This window comes from Hemicordylus capensis, chromosome 2 (genome assembly GCF_027244095.1).
Source record: "Hemicordylus capensis ecotype Gifberg chromosome 2, rHemCap1.1.pri, whole genome shotgun sequence".
In the NCBI taxonomy this organism is placed as follows: domain Eukaryota; kingdom Metazoa; phylum Chordata; class Lepidosauria; order Squamata; family Cordylidae; genus Hemicordylus; species Hemicordylus capensis.
Genome location: NC_069658.1, coordinates 28963273 through 28986536, shown reverse-complemented (window position 1 = coordinate 28986536; position 23264 = coordinate 28963273). Strand labels below are relative to the sequence as shown.

Sequence of the window (23264 nt, the reverse complement as noted above, 5' to 3'; positions counted from 1 at the left end):
AGCAGTGGCCCATTTTGACTAATTGATTGGAGTATTTTGCTATTCGATTTGAGCTCAAATCAAATTGCAAAATATGATTCGTGCACATCTCTAGTTCCTAGGCATGCAGGTCAAAAACCACTGGTGGAGAATATACTTATTTGTTTAAGTCAGAAAGAGGGCTTAGCAGTTCTCTTGGGTTTAATAGACCAAACACCACAGATGACAGAACCTAGGACACCATGCACACAGAGGAACATAATGCAGATTTACTTGCATACAATTTAATGTTTGTTAAAGTAACAAGTCATACAGCTATCACAAGCAGTTTTTCATTCTGTATTGCCAAAAAAAACACATCTGCTATAGAAGTAGGCACATCTTGTTTGTAAGAGGTGGTGGTCATTCATTAAGCTATACAACAGTAAAATCAATTGACAAAGTAAATATCTCAAAGCTTGTACTGAAACACTTAAAATGTCATAACATTTATGAAAGTTGGTCTTTGAAAATATTGCACCACAAAGATGGACTTCTACCCTCTTACCAGTGTTAAGTTACATTGCACGTGGACAGGTTTAACCCCCAATCCCACCCTACCCCAGTCGGTTATGAACAAACACAGGTCATTTCAAGGGGTTTTTTTTTTCCTGCAACAAACTTGAAGACTTTTTTTTAAAGGTACTTGGCCAGTTACATAATGCTCCCTTAGATTTGATGGCTGGCATTCAGAGTAAGGAAGCAACAGCAAAAGCAGACTAGCAGCACTTCCAAACTAATTACACCAGGAGATGATGATAGTCCAGGAAACCAACAAATATGTTCCTAAGGGTTATGCAGCTCTTAGGGACATATTTTTGAGTGGCACAGAAGACTTTGTTGGGAAGGGGAGGTTCTCAAAAATCACTCCTTCCCAGGTGCAGTTAGTCTGGAAGTGCTGTTTACACCTCTCACTATACCACACTTCCTTGCTTTGAATGTCAGCCAGTATGTTTTAGAGATGCAATTAAGCAAGCCCTTTTTCTTCACAGTTCCACGGCTTTCTCTTTTGCAAAGAAGCCTCTCTTGCTGCATGACAATCTACTGTCATGTTCTAATGTAACACTACTAAAATTGAGCTCCAAGCCCTCCACTACAAGACCGCGCAAGGCCTGGTGGGGGGGGGACACACACACATTTCAACTTTAATATTTTACTGTAAAAAAAGTGAATTTTTTGCTTGAATAGTATATTGGACAGTTCTGGCTATGAAAAAAATAGTTTAAAAACTCAATAAAAAAGGGAACGTTTAATGGCCAAAGGTTACAAAACAAAGAAATTAAAATTCACTCTATTTAAAAATAGGCATGTTTTACCTTCCTACCATACCTCCACATACCAAGATCAAGTTAAATCATGGTTGCTTTAGAACACACATTACTGAAAGGGTATATAAAAAAATTAGATCTGTTGCACCGTGACTTTCCAGTGAGATTACACTGGATGTAATCCCACACATGATGCCGACACAGTCTCATTCCTTCCAGTGGGACTCATGTAGGAGCTTCACCAAGGCGGCAGTCCTATGCATGCGTAATTAGGAGTAAGCCCTCCTGAACACAGTGGGACTTACTTCCAAGTAAGCATGCACACAATCAAGTTGTGTGTCCCACAGAAATAAACAGATGTGCAGCAAACGTGTTTATGGCTTGTGCCCACGATTCTTTAATGTACGTCAAAGGTAGAGCTTGTGAGCGACTGAACACATCCTTGCAGATTACCCAGCAATTTAAGGAAAAACAAGTGTGCGTTTACACCATTTACCAAGTGCAATAGTAACAATTTTAATATTAACACAGCATAACTAAAAAAAAATAAATCACAATTATTGAAGAGGTGCAGCAGAAGTAGACAAAGTAATTTTTTCTTAAATAAAAAAGGTAGGGCTGTTACTTGGTCCCCCCATGACAACCCCTCTCCGTTAAGTTATCACAGCAGTACTACATACCCGATGGTTCCTTTTAATCTCTTCCCTCACCCCACCCCTCGACATACTTTCCATTTGGCGAATACACTACGCCCTTCTACTCAACTCCCATTCTAAAGACACGGTTGAATTCTGGAAAGTCACAATATTGGAGAGATGTGAAAATGCAACACGAGAAGACCACTGTATATGTCAGTCTGTGGAAACAAAACAGTGCGTGGCACAGTGCCAAAAGGGCTTTGGAGTTTATGGGTCTCTGACAACAGCATAAAGTTTAAGGTCCTGCTTCTGTCTAGTTAAAAAACAACAACAGGGAGGGCAACCCCTGAATTCATGCAGCACATTGCATATTTCTTTCAACTCAGTGCATATTTAGCATATCTTGCTCAGCAGATCCATGTACTGTACTTCAGTATAAATTGGAGTATTCCCTCACAAGCTATCCTCAATTTGGAGCTGGCAGAATCCAATGAGAACCTCTCCTACCACAGATCCTCACTGAAAACAAGCAATTGAGATCTCTCTGTTTTCTGGCATCTGCACCCATTATAGCCCTATGTCAGGGGTGGGCACCTTTGGCCCTCCAGTTGTTGAACAACAACTCCTGTCATTGAGATTGCAACATGCATCATCCCATTGCAACATGGGAGTTGCAGTTCAACAACAGCTGGGGGGGGCAGGTTTGCCCACCCCTGCCCTGTGCAGACATAAACAGTTTCCTTGGCCATGTGCTTAAGCAGTTCATCTGAGTTCCTAAATAATGTTTAAAGATCTGCTACAAACGTGGAAGTGAAACCAATGGCTGACAGACTGTGTAACGTACTGTGCATGCTGCAATGCAACATGCAAAGATTTCACAAATCAAGTGGTGCAATAGTACAGCCATTGGAAATAATTGGCATGCAAGCGCACAACTGCATGCATGGTGCACAGCAACATGCACATAATGTTGCGCACTATGTCAGCCATTGTTTGAAGTGCTTTTCCATTAGCCATAGTGAATCTGCACCGAACAAAACAGAGTTAGGGAAGTTTCCCCCACCTCTCTGCTTGCAAGTTTTGTTGGTGTCTTCCTAAATATGCCTTCTGGGAGTGGGGCATAGCTTGACAAACTAAACTATAGTTTCACTGCATGTTTGGGATCCTAACCAGAATTAGTGCTAAATTAAGTGTTAGGTCTGGCCCAGAATGATAGCAAGTTTAGTATATTTCCACCTGCATATTTGCCTATGATCTTATTTCAGAATTAACCCTTTCCTGGAGTGAACTTGCCAAATTAAAAAGTTTCCAAGGCTTTGTGGGGGGGGGGGGCAGGGCATTATGTCAACACCTAGTTCTAAGTCTGTTCATTCTTTTTTAGTCAATGGGTTGTTTTACATTTCAAAACTAAACCAAAGCTATTTATGTTCCATTACTTTTAGAAACCTTAATTCAAAAAAGCGGGGTAAAAAAGTGATTGTGTAACACAGGCAAGATTCAATCGCCCTCTACAAGAAGAATCCTTTGCCAAGTCTTGTAAACTTTCCCCCTCAAGGCTTGGCAAATGACTCTTCTCATAAAACAGGAAAAACAGGAACCCTTGACTTCTTAGTGTAAGATTCCCAAACTTCATGCACCAATCAATGGGGGTGTCCTAACAGCCACATGTTCATTGGGTTCAGGCACAAGATTCACATCTTGCAGTCGCATGCAAGAAGCTGCTCATTCGCAACCAGTATGATGTATGGGTCAGCAAATTTACACAGCTGTGAACCTACCAAGTATATTCCCATCTTCACAGGTCAGTTGTGCCAGAGCCTGAAAAGCATTTTCCCACTAAATAATCCCCAACTACAGCCCATGGACCAGGATCCAAAGAGCTGATTTGGTTCCTGGAACGAACCTGCATTAGTGCAGTGGGTTTTGGTGGTGGTGGTGTTTGTTTTTTTAACATCCCTAATGCCACCTATGCCAAACTACAAAGTGCTTCTCAAACTCCTCCCAATTTCAAAAGTAGTTTGCCACATGGCATGCAGGGCCCCTGTTTGTCTGCTCTGGATTGCAGCTTCAAGGTCCTTTGAGTTTACAGAACAAGTTCAAGGACTCTTTGGATCATTTCTTCATCCTTTTCCTAGTACTGAACCCAACACTGCTTCTACTGACTATATTTGGCCTGAAAAGGTTCACTCTAATACTTTCAAACACAAAACGATTTTGACTTTGGATCTGCCAACTTATTACATGGGTCAAAAGCAAAGCAGGGGTTTGCTTTAGCTTTTTCACTCAAGCTAATGGCACCTCTGCTTCTCATATACTTGGGAGAAGTGCCAGCAGTTTGAAGTGCTATTGGACAAGGAGAATGCATATACTGACAGAGCAGGATGCAACTGAAGATGGGAATCCAAAGAATCACCTTCGCGGACTCCTGATCTAGCAAGTTACCACTTATACTGTAACAGGAATATATCATCAGCAATATAAAGACAAATGACAAGAAGATTCTTATGGTTAAAATTGCAATACTCCATCAAGCCCCAATGTGTACACAATGACAAAAACAAACTCTGCTCAAAAGGCTGTTTCTTGTACCTGCATCATACCAGTGGACTGTCTAATCATAATTTGCTTCTTAACATTAAGAGACCGCGACTGCTTTTAAAATGTGTTCAATCCCTGTGCAAATTGCAATGTGGCTAGTCTTCTCAGCGCCAAAGTTATCTGTAATTTGATTATAATTGGAAGCATCTGACTATGATTTGTTTTTCCTTTTAGGCATGCTTATTGCTGTAAAAAAATAATAATAAGCCAACCTTACAAATCATTGTGCAAGTATTTTAATAAGATTTGCACACATCTCAAAAAATTCTATCGTGTGGCTCCCTGATCTCGGGGTTAACTCAGCTGCAGAAGAGTCGAGGGAAGAGGTCACTGATGAGGTAAGAGACATATCAGAGGATTTTCCTTGAGCATCAGTGTCCGAATCCTTCTGACAAGATCTGTAATTAGTCACAGAGCCCGATCTTTGGGGAGTTGTCGTCCCCGATTTTGCTTCCGTAATTTCATCTAAGACAAGCAAAGAGAACACGGTGAGACACAAGACTGTACAATGCCAACAATAAGAGGAACAGCTACTGCAACTCCAAGAACTAGCAGATTATTAGGGCAACAAGCTAACAGTCTGACGTATCATTTGGTACAGTGGGTAGAGTGTGGGCACTAGGGTCAGGCTGTAATTCCACTTTAGCCATTAACTCGGGCTATTCTCATGATTAATAATGGGGAAGGAGAAGCCTCCCACCCTACCGGGAACTGTGCACTACAGATGTGCATGAAGCATTCTATGCAGCTGCAGGGGCAGAGCTTTAAAACAGGGCTGCTTAACTTTGGTCCTCCTGCAATTGCTGGCCTACAACTCTCATAATCTCTGGCTATTGGCCACTGTGTCTGGGGATTATGGGAATTGTATTCCAAAAACAGCTGGGGGGGCAAAGTTGAGCAGGCCTGTCATGGCGCTGTTGGTTCTAAAAAGCCAAGCCGTGCGGCTTCTTGAAACTGACAGCGCCGAAACAGCAGAACAGGTAAGACCTGTGTGCCTCCTTTTAAAGCTACTGCTCGCCACCCAACAAAATGATTCAGCTGCTGCAGCTCGAATCATTTCGGTGTTTCTGTAATGAGGCGCTGAAACGATCTGGGCACATCCCTAGTGTGCACGCTCCCAGTATTTGATCATGTGTTAGATAAAAGCAAGGTCTGAGGCAGGGAGCTTGCTTGTCTGTCAAGCCTGAGCTGGGTAGGAGTGTTTTGCCTGGGTATTTAAGAAAACGTCTTCTTGTTATTATGTGCCCCACCACCCACTGAGGTCACTTGAGGAGATCTGTCTCCAGTTACCGCCAGCTTGTCTGGTGGCCACACAGAGACGGGCCTTCTAGACTGCTGCCCCGAGATTGTGGAATGAGCTCCCTGCTGAGATACGATTCTCCCCATCTCTGACTATTTTTTTAAAAAGTCTGAAGACCCATCTCTTCACCCAAGCTTTTTCAATTTGTAGGTTTTAATTTTATGCTGTTTTTAAATTGCTAAACTGTTTTAACCTTTTATATTTGTTTTAATTGTTTTTATGTCATTGTTAACCGCCCAGAGATGAAAGTTTGGGTGGTATATAAGATAGATAGATAGTTCTGAAACTTGGGGCTGGAACATGGGTAGGGCCCTGAGGCTTGAAAGACAAGCAAGATTCCCACCTCCAACCTTGCTTTTATCTAACACTCAAAGAAATATCAGAATTGTGCCCAGCTCCCGAACTAAGGTAGGAGGCTTCTCCTACCCAAGTTCTGATTGTGAAGACAGCCCTACTCACTGGTTGTCTTATCAATCAGAATTGTCTTGCCAGATTTGACTATAGTTCAGCTAATCAAGATAGATAGATAGATAAATCTTTATTACAATCTTTGACCAGTACAGAAACATGAAGCAATGTAATATTACACCTGTTATAATAGCAACAGCATAGCTTTTATGAATATATGACATAATAAATTATTCACTTAATCTATTTTTAAAAATTTATTTAACATATTTCTATACAGCTCAAAACTTGCATCACTGGGCGGTTAATCAAAATGCTAATCTAGCATTTTGTTTCGAGCAGTCGCCTGCCAAATGCATCTAGGAAGCTCAGAGGAAAGTTGCAATAATACTAGCTGTCCCATTTTGTCCATAGCATCTAGTATGCAGAGGTATTGCGTACTAAACATGGAGACTCTAAACATGGAGAGACCATTTAGCTATCATGTTAGCCACCCACAGACCATTAAACGATATAAGCTAGTAGGCAACAGAACACCCGATGGCAGCGAATTCTCTAAGTTAAATTTAGACATTGTGTGACGTGCTTCCATATGTCCACCTTGAATCTACTGCAATTGACTTCATTGCATCTTGAGTAATACATCTTTCAGGCTTGGATCCCACACCTGTGCAACTGGCATGACAACAATTTATTTGACAGGCTTGATAAATGCAATAAAGACTCTAAAGCGCTCTGGATGAACAAAACTATCAAATCAGCTTAAAACCTAGACACTGTTCAAATGCATTAGCCTCATTTTCTTTTAACATTTACATACCGTCAATGCTACGAAAATCAAGTAGATACGTCCTACTGTCCACCTGGTATAACTGTAGGCTCATTTTGGAATATGTGCCAGTCACTGGATTCTTCCTTCGAACACGCAAGTAATATGGATTTACAACCTAGGAAATACAGTTGAATATGAATTTCCACCTTTTTTTTAAAAAAAGGGCTATCAAAACATAGCTTGTGATACTTTGTCAATAGGCTATTTTCATGACATCCATTTTAATGTCACTGTCTAAAAGACAAACACAAGCAACCTCACCTTCCACTCATAATCCAATTGTTTGATTGCGCGACAGACTTCTGCCATGATGTCATTTGGTCGACTTTGACTCCGGATTCCCAAATGCCACTTCGCTCTTCTAACCCCCTGGTGTTTAGATTTTTGCGGGTTTAGCTCATCAAGCGTATGGCGTGGCCTTGGCACTTCAGCAACTAAAAATGGCACTCGTTCAGGGTGGGGGCGGGAGAAGTGATCATCAAGGAAGGAATCTGGTGGGCTGGTAGCCAAATAGAAGTCTTTTGCTTCATTCATTATTCTTCTGTTATCTATAATTAGGTGATAGGCAACTGCTAAAGGATCCTGATGATTCCGATTATACAAGCAGCTCAGCACTTCTTCCTCTGTGCATTCGAACTTGTCACAGACCTCTTTCAAGGCTTCGTCATCAATCATGGTTGAACTGTAAGAGGGGTCTTCAGGAAAAAGGTACTTGGGGAGGTCCTGCTTGAACCAGTCATGTTCCCTAGATGTGGGGGGGGAAATCGAATCATTTTAAAAACTAGCTGTTCAGCTTTCTAGAAAACCTTTTATTATAGTGGGTGGGTTCTCACAATCACTGTGCTGGAAGCGAGATGGAAATGGGAGATACATGTAGGTATGTGAGCTCCCACAGAGTGTGTTGTGAGAACCAGTGAAAATGGTGGCAATGTGCCAGCCCAAGCTCCTCCACCCAACATCTGAATTAAGATTACCGGTGTTGGGAGCAGGTTGGGCTGGCGCGTTGCTGACCTAACATTGCCACCATTTTCGCTGGTTCTCAGAACACGCTCAGTGGGAGAATGCATGCCTCGGGAATCTCCAACTCCCTTCTCACTCCGAGTGCAGTGGTCACGAGAACCCACCCACTATTAAATACTGCAAATACCCCAGTTTAGCATTAAAAGCATGAGCAGTCCCTCCTCTTGCATGGAGATTAAAAAGCTTCCATTCCTGGTTTGCAGCAAACCACAGTTTGGTCTTTTGTCCAAACCCAGCAAACTAGGAGCAGAAACCATGAACTGATCCTAGTTTACAAGTAAACTGTAGTCATCTTCAGACTTCTTTTTTTAAAGGGATGCTGTGTCCATGTACAGTGTCCTAAGAGCATGCTCGTCAAGTGATTTCCCTTCAGGAAGGGAAATGCTTGACTAACAAGCAGAAGGTTGCAAGTTCAAATCCCCGCTGGTACTATATTGGGCAGCAGCAGTGATATAGGAAGATGCTGAAAGGCATCAGCTCATACCGCACAGGAGGAGGCAATGGCAAACCCCTCCTGTATTCTACCAAAGAAAACCACAGGGCTCTGTGGGCTCCAGGAGTCGAAATGGACTTGATGGCACACTTTACCTTTAAAAGCATGCTCACAAGCCTGGTGCTCACATGCTCAGAAGCCTCAACCCCATGCTGTCCATACTTACAGCATTTGTGTGAAGAGACAAATGCTGTACACGTGAAGAGATTCTTTCCATAATCAGAAGGCTAGGGCACCTGATCTGCAGGCAAACACTCTTAGCACGGGCTGCACGAGGGTGGGTCTTTGGATCATATCAGCGTAGAGGTGGGGCTTGTGGGTGGGTTGAAGAGGGCTTATGATTTGCACACTTGCTTGGCTTGGATGAAATGGCAGTTTTGGCTTGCCATATACCAGGAAAGGAAACATTCAATTTCTGTGTGCAAGGTGAGAGGGATGCCCAAGACGACCAGCAGTCATAATGCAGCTTAGTATACATCTGAGCAGGCCGACTCAGCAGTCTGTGGACTTTTAGTTATCTTTCTACAAACTGAATTGGATTTGGTGCACAACAGAAAGTTCTGCTATTTGTCACAATTGTGGTAATAAAGTATTCAGAGCAGGATTATCCGGATTACATTATTATGGCACCATTTTCCAACTAGCCCTAGTTTATAATGCAATGCCTCCTGCAGGATCTATGAGTACTCCGCCTTTGGGGATGGAGCTATAGTTCAATGATACAACTCATGTTCTGTAAGCAGAAAGCCCCGCCAGGTTCAGTCCCCAGCATCTCCAGGTCAGAGATCTCTATCTGAAACTCTGGAGTGCCACTGCCAGTTAATGCAGACAGCATAGATACTAGATGGAACAAGTATCTGACTCTATATAAAGCTGCTTCATATAAGCCTGAGAGGCTTTATTCCTGCTTGAAATTTTAAAAAATCACCCTAGTGGTAAAAAGCAGTTTGGAACAACAACATAGCACTTTATGTTTACAACTAGACATAAAACTTCTCCTATTCTATAAAGTTCCTGTTTTCAAATTGCTTTTATTGTTTTATATATGAATTAGTGGTTTTTCTGCTAACTGAGCAAAGAGGCACCTTTTAAAAGTGGTGATTCTCTAATATCTAGCAGGGGGAGAGCTACTGGCCCTATCCAAGCTCAGCACAGCATCCCTCCAGTGTTTGTTGCTGTTGTCTACTTTGTTTCTTTTTAGCTTGTGAGCTCTCCAGGAGCAGGGAACAATTTTATTTTACTTCATTTTCCTATGTAAAAATAGAACATTTTTTGAAAAGCAGTATATAAATATTTGTAGAAATAGTTTTCTGCAAAAAGAAGCATTCAAATTCACAATAAAATGCAATATAAAAACACAATTCTATAAACCTATTATACATTTAAACATGTTTTAGGAGATAAAAACTGCTATTATAAAATCACCAGAATTTTTTTAAAAATGTAAATACCATTTTTTCAAAATTAAAAATCATAATTAAGGGGCGGGCGAGAGAGTCTAAGCAAATAAATGAATCTGCCAGGGTTATTTGTCCTTGCAGGCACAGATCTCAACCCCACCATTGACACAGATTTGTTTGTTGGGGGTCAGGGTCAGGACCTTCTCACTAGCAGCCCTCCATCTTTGGAACACCCTCCCAGATGAGTTTTGCCAGCCTCCTTCCCCGATACATTTAAAAGGAGCCTGAAAACTCTCCTCTTACAAGAGACGTTTTAAATTTGGTTTTAATCAGTTTTCTGGTTTACCCAATGTTAGCCTCTGCAATATTGTTCTTAGTTTTTTGTTGCGGTTTGGTTAGCAGTTTATTTTTACTGTATTTTATTATTGTTTTTATTGTAAGCCGGTTTGAGCACCATTATGCTGGAGCGAAGGGGTAGGAGTGTTTTAAATAAATGAACACAATATAAAAAATTATATTTGTATAACAAACAGTGCATTAGAACTATAGACCTACAATTTACTGCTTAGCCATATGTGTTAAGATGGGTTGTATGAATTATAGTATGGCTACATCACCACAATACAGAATATCAGGCAAATGTTGCACTGCTGCATAGATGTAAATATTTAGAATCAGGGTTCTGACAGTCTTTGACCCATCAGGTAAGAAATACCTTATGTCTCTGATTGTAGCTCTCTTCATGGGATCCACCTGCAGCATGTGTTTCAGAAGGCTAATTACTGCTGGATTTAGGTACTGGGGAGTATAGAAGATACCATCACATATCTTCTTAAAAAGCGTTGGCACGTGATCATCATCAAACGGGAGGGTTCCACATAACAAAGCGTAAAGAATAACTCCACTGCTCCAGATGTCCACTTCTGGGCCAGCATATAACCTGAAAAAATTGAATGCATGATTAGTTTTGTTCGGGTAACAACATTCCTAAACAAAACACTTCTTATACTGGTTTGTCAGTCTTTCAGAAATCCAGTGGGGAAGACTACACAAAAATAGACTGCATATGTTTATCATCTTCTGTTTGCCAATATGAAATGGAGCCAGAGTGGTGAAGTGAAATCAAGTGAGGAGAACCTGGAGCCAAACTGACAGTAAGTCATAAAGCTCACTAGGTGATGCATGCCACAATGGGTGGCGTAAATGCAATGCTGACTGTCTGTTAAAAAAAATCAAACACAGGCTGTAAGGTTGTGGATTCTCTTCCCCACATATATTCTCCTTCCTGCCTACCTTAACCATGGTTAGTCCTTAGCATGAGTCCCAGGCTCCTGTGTTTCCTTCCAACTCCCTTTCGCCCACAAAGGAAGGAAAGTTACCATTTCCATTCCTGAACGGTAACCTGAACTGTGCAAGTCACAGTTAGGGGTATGCACAGAAACAGACCGGGACAATTTGGTCCGGCACCTCCTCGAACCCCCACCCGGTTCGGTCGGGGGGGGTCGCGAACATTGGGGGGGGGTCATGCAGAGGCCAATTGCACAGGTGCCGTGGCCTCCAAAATGGCCACCGTGCCAGAGGGAGAAGGTCCGAATGGGCCAAAGAGCCAGCCAAATGGCTGGTGGTGACAGAGGGAGGGGGTGAATCTCCATGGACCCCCTACACTGCCGCCTCCAACAACTCCCCCGAAGAGGGTAAGTTAAAAAAAATTTTTTTTAATTAAAAAAAAAAATCCACACACACACACCTGCCAAACAGTCGGGGTGTGTGTGTGTGTGTTCGATCCAGGGTTGGACTGAACAAGGGATGGTTCGGTTCGACCCGACCCTGAACCGTCGAACCAAACCTGTTTGTACATTGCTAGTCACACAGTTTGTTCCAACCACAATTTGTGAGCTAGCCAGGATAGCAAACAAGGAAGCGGGAGCACACAAACCCAAGGCTCGTGATAGGTACACTACACCATTGTTTAATCATGGTCTAACATTATGTCTGAATCCATTCAATGACTAACCAAGGTTAAAGTTGGAATGGAAACTGAGGTGTGAGAGGAGTGCAGATTCCATGGCCTGCTTCCTTCCAGGAGTAGGAAGCATTGCATCTTTCAGGTTAACCTACATCAAAAGGGTATTCTTAAAATAAAATAAGCTACTCTGAGCCTCTTGCTTGAAAGGTATAGCACAAATATGTCCAATAATATTGGCCACTATCTCAGAATTATACTGCATAAGAAACCTGAATGAGCCGGGAGTGTCTACTATACATTGTACGGGAGACAGAAGTGTCCACATCCTTCTAGCAAATGGTATCTAATGGTCCCCTTTGCTAAGCAGGGTCCACCCTTGTTTGGATTTGAATGGGAGCGCTGTAAGATATTCTCCTTAGGAGATGGGGCTGCTCTGGGAAGAGCACCTGCATGCAGAAGGTTCCAAGTTCCCTCCCTGGCATCTCCAAGATAGGGCTGAGAGAAGACTCCTGCCTGCAACCTTGGAGAAGCCGCTGCCAGTCTGTGTAGACAATACGAAGCTAAATAGACCAACAGCCTGATTCAGTATTAGGCTTCCTGTGTACAACAATTCTGGTTGCCTTGATTCACAACTGTTTGAAGTTATTTCAAATATTTAGAAATGTTTTTCCAGCACAGTCTAAAAGGGAAGAGTTTATCATCATCTTTAAAGCCAGGAATGTGCATATTTCTACAAATATTCATGCCAGCCAGGGTGATTTTTCCCCCCATTTGGGCAAGTCACAGTTGATACAAAGAAATTAATGAAATTAATCAAAAAGGGCCACAAAGCCAAGAAACTGTAAGTTTCCAAACATGAAAGTTTAACACTATCTTGCAGCTTTAAAAGGGAAGAGAAGGGGTTTTGTTTTAGAGAATACAAATATACATTTATCCAAGAAGAGAAACTACCTTCCTGAAATTACTTCTGGAGCAGCATAGTTAGGAGAACCACAGCTTGTTCTTAAAAATTCACCATCTGACATCATATTTGAGAGGCCTGAAAATGCACAAAAGTTCAAATGAAGAGGACTAGCCCGTAGGACTAGCAAACATTCACACGATCCACAGTGCTAACTCGTTCTTAGTGGGCAGCATCCAGACCTTTGGCAGAGTGGTGCTTCATCAGCAGAAGCCCTTTCTGTGCACAGTCTTGCTCCTGAGAACATTGCCCTTCTATGAGCGCGGCTCTCCATAGGTTCACCAAAGGCACCTCTGCCAATGAAGCACAGTTTTGCTAGAGTTCTGGATGCTACCCAAGGTGTCTGACCAGCAGAGGTCTGGGATTATACTGACCTGCAGAAACACAAAACTGTGACAACAAGGACACGATGCATAATAATTCAAAGGAATTGGTCTGATGGTTTCGTTCTGGACTAGAGTTTTAAAAGCACACAGGGTAGCACATACAGCAGTGCTGGTGCAACGGCACCAGCCATTTTACTTACCCCCTCCACTCCACTGTGGTCCCCTGAAAAGCCATTCCCGAGGTTTGAGGGATCCTCAGCAACCAGAGCCTACGTACCTCAACCCTCAGATTCTGCTTTTCAGGGGGCTCAGGAGGCTGCAGAGGGGGAAATGGCATATGCAGTGGTGCCAGCACTGCTGTGGATGCTAGCCATAGCCTAAGGATGCACCCCCATCCCAAATATTTCATCCACAGTGGTGGCTGTTGCGGGCGGTGCTGGGGAGACAGCAGGAGGTTCCTTTAAAAAGTGATTACTGGCCGTATCCCCAGCATCTGCAAGGCACCGCGAACAGTGGCGCCTTGCCCGTCATCCCATGTGGCTGCTGCTGTGGCTCTGGCACTCACCTGGCCAATGCGCATGCAATGGAGGCCATTGGCATGGTCAGCAAAACCATGCTCACGGTGGTTTGCAGGTGCTGGTGGTACCACTGGTAATCACTTTTTTAAAAAAGGACTTCTTGCTGCCCCCCTCACTGGCCACCACTGGTCCAACTGCTAAGTTTTAGATTAAATAGAAATGGCTACTTTGAGGGACCACTAATGCAGGAATGGGGCAAGCCCCAAGGATCTGGAAGGGAGCTTTTGAAGAAGCCAAAGACAGAATGGCCCAAGAATATCAAGTTCCTACACCACTATGTTTAAAAAAACCAAACACAGCCATAACCCAGAAGGCAGGAGGAGGAAGGCGAGCATTCCTCGGCATCCGTTTAAGAAGCTGCATGTTAACTACCTCAGCAATTTCACTGGCAGCTAATGACAGACGTATTTTACAGATGCCACATTCTGTTTCCTGTATCCTTCGCAATACAACAAAAAACGAGACACAAAAAAGGTACCTTCATTTCAAATCTCTTTCAACATATATGCCACCCCTCAAAATGCATTGCCTTTAATACTTGCAACTAGTGGCACAGTATTTTTTACTTTCTTTTTGATTAAAAAAAAAGATGGAATTGGCAAGTTTCCAGGGAAGGGAAAAGACTGAAGATCTTCAGCCAAGCTAGAGCATATTGGCACACTTGTAGCCAACTCCCTGCACATGATGTTGCTCAAAAGCAGAATTAGATCAAAAGGCACAGCCCTGACGAGGATGCATGAAATAATGGTTTACAGCCTTTGCTCTGGAGAGCCGTATCCAGCACAACGAGGTGCAGCCTTGGCAGAGAGCCCATTATGCTAATCGTAAGTGAATGACTTATTTTACTTGCAAAGAACTGCATGGCCCACAACACCCCTCCGGATGAGGGATGTAGCAGGGTGGGGGGGTCATATTTCAGTGACAGTGCACATGCTTTGCTTGCAGAAGGTCCCAGGTTCAGTCTCCAGAGTCTCCAGTTAAAAGGTCCAGGACTTCTTCCTGGGACTTTGGATAGCTGCTGCCACTGAGCATGGACAGTAGTGGACTAAACTGACCAATGAGCCAACTCTGTGTAAGGCAGCTTCATCTTGTACTACACAGCCTCACACACCACCCAGCGAAACGTGGGCAGTGCAACAGCTGCCCACACTGCTGCATGTTGGTAACCCAACCCCGTGCGGAAGAGAGCAGTTCTGCTCCAACTTAAAAGTTGCACAAACACAGTTGGGAACATAGGAAGCTGCCCTATACCGAGTCAGACCATTGGTCTATCTAGCTCAGGATTGTCTACACAGTCTTCTCCAAGGTTGCAAGCAGGAATCTCTCTCAGCCCTATCTTGGAGAAGCCCGGGAGGGAACATGAAACCTTCTGCTCTTCGTGGGCAGTGCAAAACGGCCTTTGCACAACTTTTAAGTTGGAGCACAATTGCTCTGTTCTGCAACAGCCCCAACGGTGGGTTATCAACATTCAGTAGCGTGGGCAGCTGTTCCACGGCCCACGTTTTGCTGTGCAGTGTGTGAGCCACTATATTTAACACCAGAAAGCGAAGTTCTATTTTTTCCTGCCATAATTGAGATCACCTCTTGTCAAAAAGTACTTTGGAATTTAGACGTGGCAATCCATTGGAGAGAAATAATGTAACCGGCACCAACCCCCCTTGTACTTGAGCAGCATACCTTTGAAATAACTGAATACTGAGCATTTACATAGCACCTTTCATCAGAGACCTCAAAGCTCTTTACAAGGGCAGGTACTATCCACTACATCTACAAAAGAAATACCAGGATTATGTAGCAATATCTCCACATGTATAGGTCATGAGACAAGCCACAGTCAACCATTAGAGCTTTTGCTTTCTTAAGTTTATAGTGAACTAATAAAGCCTAAAACTACAACCCAATGCGGTTACTTGAAAGAAAGCCCCACTGAACTCCACGGCACTGACTCTTAACTAAACTAAACACACATAGGATCCAGCCAAGTTGTGGTAGCACCTTTGATCCACTATAAACAGAACAGAATAGGCAGGATGAAGGCTTAGCAAGACATTTGCTTTATTTTTCAAAGCCTGCATGATGAGATTTAGTGGTGGTGTTTTTAATCTACAGTAAAACATTTTGCATTTAATTTTGAATGGTATTGTAGGCAAGTACACAGAATGTGCTGCAGTATTATATTTTACTCTAGCAACATTTACTACGATATTTTGCACTAAGTTTTCCTTATTAAAAAGTGAGCATTATCTGAACCCAAAAGCAATTTTCCCAGTGGCAATCTTTTGAAAGATAGTAAGTAAAAAAGAAAAGGTCCCTCAAAGTTGGGAACAGCAGCAATACTAAGCCACACAGGCAGGAAAATATCCGGTACCAGAGGAAAAGTAACTTTGTTCAATCCAAGTAGCTGTTAAACCTTAACTACCTTAATGGCCAGTAAATAAAAAATAAATTCACATTTCAAGTACACCTACCAAAATCAGCAATCTTGGCATTCATGTGTGCATCGAGGAGTACGTTTTCTGGTTTCAAGTCTCGGTGGACTACCATGTGTCTGTGACAATAATCCACACCAGAAAGGATTTGCTGGAAGAGACGTCTACTCTCCTTTTCATCAAGCTAACAACCAGGAGGGAAAAGGAGCAAGTTTAAAAATGCACACTCTCTACAACACACATTTGAGTATTTCCGATATTCTTGTGGCTCAGCAAAGTAGTTGTGACTTTGCCAAAAATGGCCTTTTGCGTTAGTGATTGATGGAACTAAACAGAGATGCAAAAAGCAGTAAACAGATACTTCTTTATTTCACTGCATTTATAACCCACTCTTCCATGTTTCCAATCTCAAGGCAACTTACACTAAAACCACCACTGGTATAAAATAAAAAAAGTTCTTTGCTTAGTGCCAAAAGGACATCACAGTAGGTGAGCCTTGGTAACTGGGCAAAGAGGCCCCTTTTCAAGTTTTAGCAGGTGGGGAGCAACTGTTCTCCAGCACCAGAGCACTGTTGTTCCTGTAGCTGCTGTCTAACATGTCTTACTTTTTTAGACTGTAAGCCCTTTTGGAATGGGATAATCTTATATTTTTTTCTGTGGGCAGCTTCACATGTAATGGCAACAAGTAAGTAGGAGGGACCCACCAGTTCCTGGCAAGCGCACACTCCTGACGCGAGCTGTAATTTTGCTCCTTTCCATGTCATCTGAACTGGGAAAGGCCAGATTGCCAATGCCAGGTCCCCTTTGTCACCTACCTGTAACCCAGATTTGAAGTTGGATGGCAGAGATGACCCACCTTTGGCAACCTGGCTTTTCTGAGTTTAGACAATGTGGAAAGGGGCGGAAGTACGAGCTCTTGCAGGGAGCAGGAACTAGGGATGTGCACAAATCGTGATTCGATCAACGATTCAACACACAACCCAGGCACCTTTAAAAAGGGAGGAGAGCAGGTCTGTACCTCCTCCTCCGCCGCTCGCTGCTGCTTCCTGTGGTAGCGGCACTCCATGCAACCATGCTGGCCACACAAATGGCCACCGCATGTGTGCACGTGCATGCTGTCACCATGCGAGGGGTGCTAGGGGGAACACCAGTAGTACGTGAGGGGTGCTGGGGGGAGTGCCACTGCCACAGGAAGCAGCCACAAGCAGTGGAGGAGCAAGTATGGACCTGCTCTCCTCCCTTTTACGAGGTGCCCAGGCTGTACATCAAATCATTAATCGAATCAAGATTCGTGCACATCCCTAGCGGGAACCATTGGTACTTGCTGCTGTTTCATGTGAAGCCAATGTATGTAAACTGCTTTAAGAACTTTTTTTTGTTGAAAAGGAGGGTAATAAAAAGAAACATTGGTCTTGCCATGAAGGGTTCTTTTTCACAGTGAATGGAGATCATCCAGCAGTATGGGTTGTGGATCCAGCATGCTCTTTGCAGACAGGACTAAAAGGCTAGTTTCTGGCTGCCAGGAGGCACCAAATCCCAATTCCAGGACTGTTGCGCAGAGTAACTCAGAAGAAGAGAGAGAGGGAGGGGGGGCCTAGTAAGGTGAAAAAAGGTTAAACACACAGAGAACAAAAAGGTACAAAATCTTAACAACTGTACAGCCCGGAAACCATTACCATCCAAACACCTTAACCCCGCCCTTGACAAAATAAGCATACATCCACGGGTGGGTAGGATGACCTCCATACACTGTGAAAAAGAACCCTTCACGATAAGACCAATATTCCTTTTTCCTACAGAGTAGGAGGTCATCCAGCAGTATGGGACATGCCCAAGCGGTGAGTAGAAGGGTGGGAAAGGGTTTATTTAAACAACCCTATTGAAGAACGGTGCAAACAAATGCTGCCTGCACAGATTGAAAAGAGGCAATTTTATAATGTTTTTATGAACTGAATGATAGATGCCCAAGTGGCTGCTTTACATATTTCAAGGAGTGGGGCATGGGCTAGGTAGGATGCCGAGATAGAAGCACTGTGAGTGAGTCATGATATCCTGGAACTGGCAGTTTGAGGGACTCATAGGCAAAGGTAATGAAGGCCCAAATCCATTGGACAGTATGGCTGTAGAAATCCTGGCACCCAGCAACGAGGGGTGGAAGGGAACAAAAAGGGAATCAGAATGACGAAAGTCCCTGGTATGCCTAATATAGATGCGAAGGACCCTACAGACATCCAAGGTATGCCACACTTTCTCTTTGGGATGAGAAGGAGAAGGACAGAAGGAAAGGAGGACGATGACGACATCTTGGGACCGCTGAAAGGCAGAGTTGATTTTGGGTAGAAAGACAGGATCAAGTTTGAGGATGACAGTCCTGCTAGAAAAGGCAGAGCTCCTTGCGGACTGAGAGGGCCCTGAGTTCAGATACTCTGCATGTGGAAGTGATAGCTACCAGAAAGAGTATCTCGTAGGACAGGAGTTTGAACGGAGAGGAATGAAGGGGTTCAAAGGGAGCCCTGGTCAGTGCATTGAGCACCTTGCTGAGATTCCATGATGGGGACCTGTGCACCGGGGGGGCGGTGACAGGTTGTATGCTCCCTTGAAGAAACAGCAAATGTGAGGGTGTAGTGCCGAAAAATTGGCAGAGGAAAGTTTAGGATGGATGCAAGAGCTGATGTTTGGTGCTCTAGTGTACTGGTTGAGGAAACAGGTTCTAGTGCATGGATCTGAGAAAGACGGTGATTGGCCTGACTCATCAGAAGGTGTGTGTTTGGATTCCTGGACCTGAGGGAGATAATGAAGTTGTTGGGGGTGGGATGGATGATAGATCGAAAGAATTTCCCCTGGAGACAGTGGTGCGTGGTTGAGGTCCACTTGGGGGCAAACAGAAGGAGCCTGCCCCCTACTGGGATAGATTCATTGTTTTCAGTTAGGCTGAGAAGGAGAAGAGAAGGGATAACACATTTGGGGTCTGGGAGGTCCTCTGTTACGCTGTCGCCACTGATTTCACCAGTTAGACTTGTACTTGGCAGCACGGTTGTTTCTCTACTGGCTTCCGGAAGGTTCTGCGAAGGTTATAGCAGGACAAGACCAAAGGAGGATTAGGTCTGAATGACTTGCAAAATTCTTTATGCCCGGATGCAATAGCCTTCTTATAATTTCTGGTCTCAAGCAGGATAGGTTCCAGAGAGTCCCCAAAAAGCTTGGCTCCCATGAATAGGGAAGAACTGAGATTCAGCATGGACCCAGAGCCAACTTTCCAGTGCTTGAGCCAGAGGCATTTGTGGACAGCTATGCCTGAAACCATAGCCCTGGAAGGATGCTGAATGCAATCCAGACTAGAATCTGCCATAAGGACCATAGCCTTGGCCAGTTTATTGATGTCTTGCTGAAGCTTAGAATTTTCTGGAGGGACGTGTTGGACCAATTCTTTCGCCCAGAGGATGGAGGTCCGGGCAAATATGGCATTAGTGACTGCCACTCTAATGACTGTAGCCAAGGAGTCACGGGCTTTTCCGAGGAGGAAACCACATTTCTTGTCCTCTGGTATCTTCCATTTTTCTTGTCCCTCTTTGTTCATAACTGCACCCAAGACCAATTGGGCTACTGGGGTATCTATAAGAGGAACAGCTATGAGGGACATAACGTCCTGTGGGAGAGAATACATTTTCTTAGGACATGTGCCCACTGGCTTAACTGAGACTGGGGTATTCCATTCAGCCATCATCACGTTACGGAACAGCAGAGGGAAGGGCAGCTTGACTGCGGGGGCGGAGGAGAGGGAAACACATTCTGGTCCAGGACAGAGGTGGCTTGTGCGCTTTCTGTGGGGTAGCATCATTAATGGTCCCTTTAGCCTTAGTGAGGAGAACCTCAAAATCTGCTGATACAAAGAGGCGCAATGAAATGGGATCTTGGGGTGAAGCGTCTTCATCAAAGAGCTCGCCCTCCTCTTTGTCTATGTTTTGTGGGTGCCCAAGGTCTGCAGAGCACAAATGAGTGGATTCAGAGTCAGATAAGGAATGACTGGATTAGCAGGCAAAGGAGGCTGTACAGGTGGGGCAGGCGGAGCCGGCAAGGCTGGAGGGTTAGGAGCTGGCTCAGGTAAAGGTGCCATGTCCAGGGGGCGCTGTGGCCATGGATGCAGGACTGGACACTTGGAAGAAACAATAGCACTATCTGGAGAGGAGGAATGAGAATCCCACTGCTTGCGCCTAATGACCGCAGGCCTGGGGACGAAACAACCTCTCTCTGTTGGTGGCATGGTCTCCCTACAGGGGCTGGAGTCTGGAGAGGAGGAGAACAAAGTGTGAGAGGAGTCCCTATGATTCCTAGGTGGAGGTTGGGAGGGCAGGTAATGGTTGAGGAGGGGTGAGAGGAGAGAGGCACTCCTGGCAATAAACTCCTTTAGCCACCTTCAAGGAAGGGATCCTTTGACCCATAGGGGGCAGGAGAGTAGTGCTGGTGTGCCAGAAGGAATTGCCGTGGGATCTCCAACAGTTTTGGCTGGCGGGGCAGCTGGCTGGTCAGGCACTTCAGCTGGATCTGAGGTATGTTGCGGTGTGGGCCCATTAGGGGCAGCTGGCTGGGCTGCAGGGGGGAAGCACAGCAAGGCCAGTTCCCCCTTCCCAGGGCCGGGCATGGCGACAGTGAGAAACTGTGTCCGGAAGCACCACCTAAAGCTCTTCAAGAGCAGGGGGTAAGCAGTGAGGCAGGCACTGCTCACAGACCCCTTGGATGAGCAGCCTGTCACTAAGCCATACCGCCGACAGCTTCGAGCCCTTCTTTCGGGGCTCAGGCTGCCGTTCCTGCCGGCCTTTTTTGTGCATAGCACTCAGGTGCTTTGCCACAGATTGCAGGGCCAAGGTGGAAGATGCAGGACTCTTAGGAGGAGTGTCAGAAAGTGGGTGTTTGGGCCTCGTCGGGACCTCTCTAAAATCTGGCCTGCCTCTCCCCTCCGACAGGGGCCCCTTGGGTCGTATCCAGTATGGGCAGGTTCCATTCAGGGAGAAATGGAAACCAGAAATAGATGGGAAACATGAAAAATCTTGGAACAAGACAGGACTGGAACTGGGATTTGGCGCCTCCTGGCAACCAGAAACTAGCCTCAGGTTCACATTAGTCCTGTCTGCAAGGAGTATGCTGGGTCAACAACCCATACAGCTGGGTGACCTCCTACAACGTAGGGATAATAGGTGCTAGCTGAGATTCCCTGGGAAGAGCAAGTCATAGGTAGGGCACCACCTTATGTCCTGGCCTACTTAGCAGGAGTAGCAAGATCAGAATTAAGAACTTTCCCTTCCTAAACTGGCACTCCATCCAAAGCTGTCAGTTATCAGGTCTCGTAATTAAGATGCAGCTTCTTAGATGCTTTGCCAACATTCTCTTTACTTAAGAAGGGTATTTAACCAGGCTTAAAAGATCAAGCTTTAAGAAAAATAACAAAACCAAATACTTTAACTTTTCAAATACAAAATGCTGGTCCATTTTAGCCATGCTAACAGGGGAGTCTGCTTTTTCCTACTGAAGAGGCAATACAGCTTCACAGAAGTAGAGCTAGAATCATTCCCAATTAAAAATGGAAGGGTTTCATCAGTTCTCTCTCTCATTTGGGAGCTATAGCAAATGCAAGAGACACAAATATAACCCTTCCCCCCAACTTGTATTACTTTCAAAACACTCAGAACTTCTTTGGATGCAAAATCTGAACCAATGAAAGCATTAAGCTTTTTACCACTGGCTCTACTGAGATCAGGACTCTGATGCAAAGTTTCAGGAGCCCATACCTGGAGCTTTTACATTAGTCTGGGCTGTTTTAATTGAGTACAGCCCCACATATGCAATGGAAATGGATACTCAGAACTGCCCTCAACAGTGAAATCAATAGGAAAAGCTTTTGCTCTCAAATTCATAAAACCACACTGAAGCACACATGGGCGTGTGTGGATCAAACTACAACCTTGAAACCACATACGATTAAGTAAGTGCCTCTTGGTATTGTTAGCAATGTGCAACAATACAGCCATCATACAAATAGATGTATCATAGGAACAAAGGAAGCTGTCATATACTGAGTCAGACCACTGGTCTATCTAGCTCAGTATTGTCTTAACAGATTGGCAGTGGCTTCTCCAAGGCTGCAAGCAGGAATCTCTCTCAATCCTATCTTGGAGATGCCAAGGAGGGAACTTGGAACCTAGATGCTCTTCCCAGAGCGGCTCCATCCCTTAAGGGGAATCTCTTCCAGTGCTCACACCTAGTCTCCCATTCAGATGCAACCAGGACAGACCCTGCTTAGCTAAGGGGACAAGTCATGCTTGCTACCACAAGACCAGCTCTCCCATCCTGAAGGGAAGAAAAACCTAGAGCTTCAAATACATGCCTAAATATCACTGGTAGCCAGGGAATGTCAGCCATGACATTTCTGTTTCATCACTTGTTAATTTTGTATCTATCCATTCATCAGCTTTCAGGAGAAGAAAAATGTGGAGTAAATACACAAAGTGACAATACTAGGATTACTACTGTTGGAAGCGAAGAAAGAGCTCAGGGTTGCTTTTACTTTCCCACTCACATCTCTCCATCTTCAACCCCTACAAAAACAGCCTCTCTTGCTCCCCTTCTGCAGCAAAATCCCCTTGGAAATCAGTCATCTCCCTTCCCTCTCCTGATCCCCAGGACTTCCCAATCAACTAGCTCCTGCTCCACTTTCATGCCAAACTCACTGGTTAGGCTGGACAGAAATTGAGGAGGCTGGACAGAAATCAGGAGTGGATTTGTCAAGAACTGCCCACTCTGAGCCTAATTTTCTTTCTTTCTCTATCATATGTAAGAGATATGAAGAATATTAGAAGTTAGCACTTTGAAAAGCTAGTGTCTTACCCTTCCATTTTTGCAGATGTAATCGAACAGTTCACCCCCTGAAACATATTCCATCACCATAAAAATGTCAGATGGAGTGCTGATGACTTGGTACCTGAGAAGGACAATATATTATTAAAACTGCCTGTCTACATTTACACACCATATGAA

At 44.2% G+C, this 23264-nt stretch overlaps 1 protein-coding gene across 1 annotated transcript in view; it reads right to left on the bottom strand.

Annotated features, from left to right (window-relative positions):
• Positions 1-241: 241 nt before the first annotated feature.
• Positions 242-23264, bottom strand: part of PRKAA1 (protein kinase AMP-activated catalytic subunit alpha 1) — a gene marked incomplete at its 5' end in the record, with an annotated part of 42351 nt that continues 19328 nt past the window's right edge. Inside the window, 7 exons of the mRNA XM_053288231.1 lie at positions 242-4987; positions 7051-7177; positions 7324-7807; positions 10691-10915; positions 12893-12980; positions 16275-16419; positions 23115-23208. Coding sequence (XP_053144206.1) covers positions 4743-4987; positions 7051-7177; positions 7324-7807; positions 10691-10915; positions 12893-12980; positions 16275-16419; positions 23115-23208 — 1408 coding nt within the window. The remainder of the gene's footprint in view (positions 4988-7050; positions 7178-7323; positions 7808-10690; positions 10916-12892; positions 12981-16274; positions 16420-23114; positions 23209-23264) is intronic.